The 3,627-nt window shown below is 39.2% G+C and overlaps 1 protein-coding gene across 1 annotated transcript; it reads left to right on the top strand.

Annotated features, from left to right (window-relative positions):
• The first annotated feature begins 2,767 nt into the window (after nucleotides 1–2,767).
• Nucleotides 2,768–3,627, top strand: LOC135714388 (uncharacterized). Its single transcript, XM_065237736.1, has 2 exons — nucleotides 2,768–2,872; nucleotides 2,936–3,627. The coding sequence occupies exons 1-2, from the start codon at nucleotides 2,861–2,863 to the stop codon at nucleotides 3,308–3,310; spliced, it is 387 nt and encodes a 128-aa protein (XP_065093808.1). The 5' UTR covers nucleotides 2,768–2,860; the 3' UTR covers nucleotides 3,311–3,627.

Below are 3,627 nucleotides of genomic sequence, written 5' to 3'. Positions count from 1 at the left end.
TTCAACGCTTCATTTCTATAACGCCTAGCTAGACTATCAGCAAGAAATCATAATGAAAAAGAAGCACGCTTAGAAGGAAACGCTGGCTGTGGATCTTCTCGTCGTTGCTTTGCTCATCGCTTTCAATGTAAGTAACGTCGATTGTCTAGTTAAACGAAACCTCATTATGGCTTTCAATCTCCTTTCACGAACACTCTATCACCGCTCTTTCAATTTGTTTAAAATGCGTTATGTCCCGTTTTCGTTAATTTTTTTTAGATAAATATGTGGATGGAAGATAAATCAAACATATTACGTGTAATCTTCAAGTGTTTTCACGTGAGAAATGCTTTATATATGTAATTTCATTTTCCGTCATATACGTCATGAAACCTCTGTTGATGTGTTTCATGAAAGAGAAAACTATCAAAGTCGAACGCTCTTTCGCTCATCCGTTTCACCGAAGCTTGAAAGGGAGACCAATGGAGCGACGGGAGAAAGATAGACAAACGATTGAACATTTGTTTGTGCACGCCGACTGAGGTTCTAGAATGCTGCGAAGCTGTTCGACTTTAACAGAAAAAGAAAGCCAGCAGTCTCTGCGTCGCATCATTTTGGTCGATTAAAGCTGATATTGTGACGCCCTGGTAATGACTGTTCAGTTTATAAAATGGACACCAAACAATTGCATGTAACTTTTTTCAATTTACATTGTATCCGTATCGTTATTCGGGGAAGGTATAGATTGTGATTCATACAAAATTATGCTTTGCTAAAATGAATGATAGTCAAACGCATAACTTAAGAATGAACAATAGAAACAAGTCTTTTACAAGTTTTTTACAAAATACCCAAAAAATAATATTCTATACATCCATCTATTTCTCGTGTAAACAATCAAGGTTTGTTTAATTTTTCCATGGAATCCATTATGTACAAGCCTTTAAGAAAAACATTTTTCCTATACACTTGTCAAATCACTTAATTTAGAAAAAAATCTATAACACCTAATTTTGCAAAATGGCGTATTTGTTATGTTCCATTAAATCATAGCACGAAAACGGTTCATCTAATTGAAAAAATGTCTGAAACAAAGTTGTAAGAATCTGGGTTGTATTCCGAGATGAAAATACACATTGAAACAAATTCACAAGTTTCCGTCAATAGACAATTCAAAATTGACCAAAATCGTAGAATATCAACTAGGGTACATGTACCAGTCACTGTTATACGTTTCTATTATGATGTGTTCCAATTATGGCATAAAGGATTCCCATATGCCTCAAATGAAACACATAATAATAGGAACGTACAAAGCTAAAAATTAATTTTAATATCACATCAAGGTTGATGTACTTCAATCATGTTGAAAATATGGTGTAATATTACTTGCCAAAAAGGACACAATTATCATTAATCATCAATAATGACATTACGCTGCTTTTACTGTATTTGTTTATTTTTGTTGCCATGAAAATTACATGAGATTTTCGACATCCTCTTGTAATATGTAATATTAAAATTTATATTCTGCTGTGTATAGCCATAACTGGTACACCTATCCTACACAGCAAAAAAATAATTTTGATATCACGTCAAAGTGGATGCACTACAATCATGTCGAAAATGTGGTGTAATATTACTTGCTAAAAAGGACAAAATTATCATTAATACAATGCATGAACTGACATTACGCTGCTTTTACTGCATTTGTTTATTTATGTGGTCATAAAATTACATGAAATTTTCGACATGATTGTAGTGCATCCACTTTGATGTGATATCAAAATTATTTTTTTGCTGTGTATTAGTGCATATTTGGAGCTATTTTTCAGGCAATATTGTCTCAGACGTCATTTCAATTAGACGAGAGCCGTTTTCTTGCTATGATATATTGAAAAATATCGAATACACTAGTTTGTTAAATTAGGCCTAAGTCAAAATGGCCGAATTGCAACTCGAACTTGGTTAATTGCCCCTAGCGAACAATTTTGCGAAGTTTCATGGAATTTGAAGCGGTAAATTTGGTCTGAAACTCCTTCTAAGTGAAACTTCTTAGATCAAGATTTCTGACAAAAATTTAAATTACCGAAGCATTTTTTTTTTTAATATTTTCAGTCCAATATCCGACAGCTAATTTTCAGAAACAACCTGATTTGAACCACCTGGAGTCAAAATTAAAACTGCCTCAAGCTGAAATCCAATGGAAGAATTAAAATTAACCATTACATGAACTCTTCACATTACATCCTGTGACAAATTTGGTTCGTTAAGATCGCTACAATAAAATATTAATAACTGCCGGCAGAAAAACAACACACCACGAACCTACAACCTTACGCCACAGCACGAGCCCTCAACTCTTTCAGTTCACGAGCATGCAAACACGGATAAACGGGTGCCAGAGCCTCGTCCTCCCTCTCTATCTCTCTCCGTGGGCCAAGTTTTTCTTTGCACACACTATGGTTCCACCCCCATTCAATTGCATCCACTCTCTCGCTGCTGCCGCAAAGCCAGTTGGACAGTTCTTGATGGTATATAGTACCAACCGGCCAGTACACTTTCTTGCAACCCCCTAGTACTGTGCTATTGCATGTGTGACGCCAGCCGTGCAACCTCCAAACCCGTACCTACCTGCCGGAGATCGCTCGGTGGCTCCATTGTGGAGGTAACCCCCCGTTCTGTAAGAAAAAGCACTTTGGATTACATTGGCATCGGCTTGACGCTACTAGCTGGTAGCTGTTTGAATAACTTAACACACAGGGACCAGTCAGTGTCCGGGGTATAAAAGAAACCCGCTGACTCAACCAAGATCATAGTACAATCCAAACGTTCTTCAACACAGACCTTTTGGAAAACAATCAACCCTACTTGCTCAAAAATGTTCAAATTGGTAAACGGTCTCCAGTCCTAATTGCACCTGTACGTGTTCTAACAATTTCCATTCTCGTTCTAGGTGGTGTTGTCGACGATCTTCGCTCTGGCCGCTGCCCGGCCGGGATACCATTCGGCACCGTACAGTTACCATGCTGCTCCGTTCGTGTACCATGCCGCACCGGCTCTGATTGCCAAGCCGGAAATCCACTACCAGAAGAGTATCATCGAGGAACCCACGGTGGCTCACGTTGGAACCGTCGTGAAGCACATTCCGACTGCCGTCTCGCATCAGAGCTCCACCGTTGTGCACAGTTCGGCCAAGTATTCCGAACCGATCTTCGCACCGGCCGTTAAGCACACCCTGGTTTCGACACCAATAGTCAAAACCTCGTACCACGCGGTTCCAGCTTATGCCTACGCTCCAGCTCTGCACTATGGCCATTACCATCATTAGAAGATGGGACCAGGATACATTCTCAGGATGCTGCGTGGAAAATTCATTCTATAGTATTTAAGCCGTGATATCTTCAGCTGATTACATACTCAAACGGAAATGCGCCATGTGTGTAACTGCTAACTGACCGATGTTGTTGTGGTACCGATGGGTGAGGTGGTTACAGAGCAGTGTGTTCAAAACGTTTGCAGCAATACGGTCCCACGTCGATAGACGGACAGGGGCGGTCGAGATTCTTTTGTTCATTTTATGATTGTTGATGAAAGATGAGAAGATTGATTGTGATTGCTGCGAATAAAAGTGAACCAGAAAATTAA

The sequence above is a fragment of the Ochlerotatus camptorhynchus genome, unplaced genomic scaffold (genome assembly GCF_037179485.1).
Source record: "Ochlerotatus camptorhynchus isolate MF236.1 unplaced genomic scaffold, CSIRO-AGI_Acam_v1.1 ptg000639l, whole genome shotgun sequence".
In the NCBI taxonomy this organism is placed as follows: domain Eukaryota; kingdom Metazoa; phylum Arthropoda; class Insecta; order Diptera; family Culicidae; genus Ochlerotatus; species Ochlerotatus camptorhynchus.
This window is presented reverse-complemented; position numbering and strand designations above follow the sequence as displayed.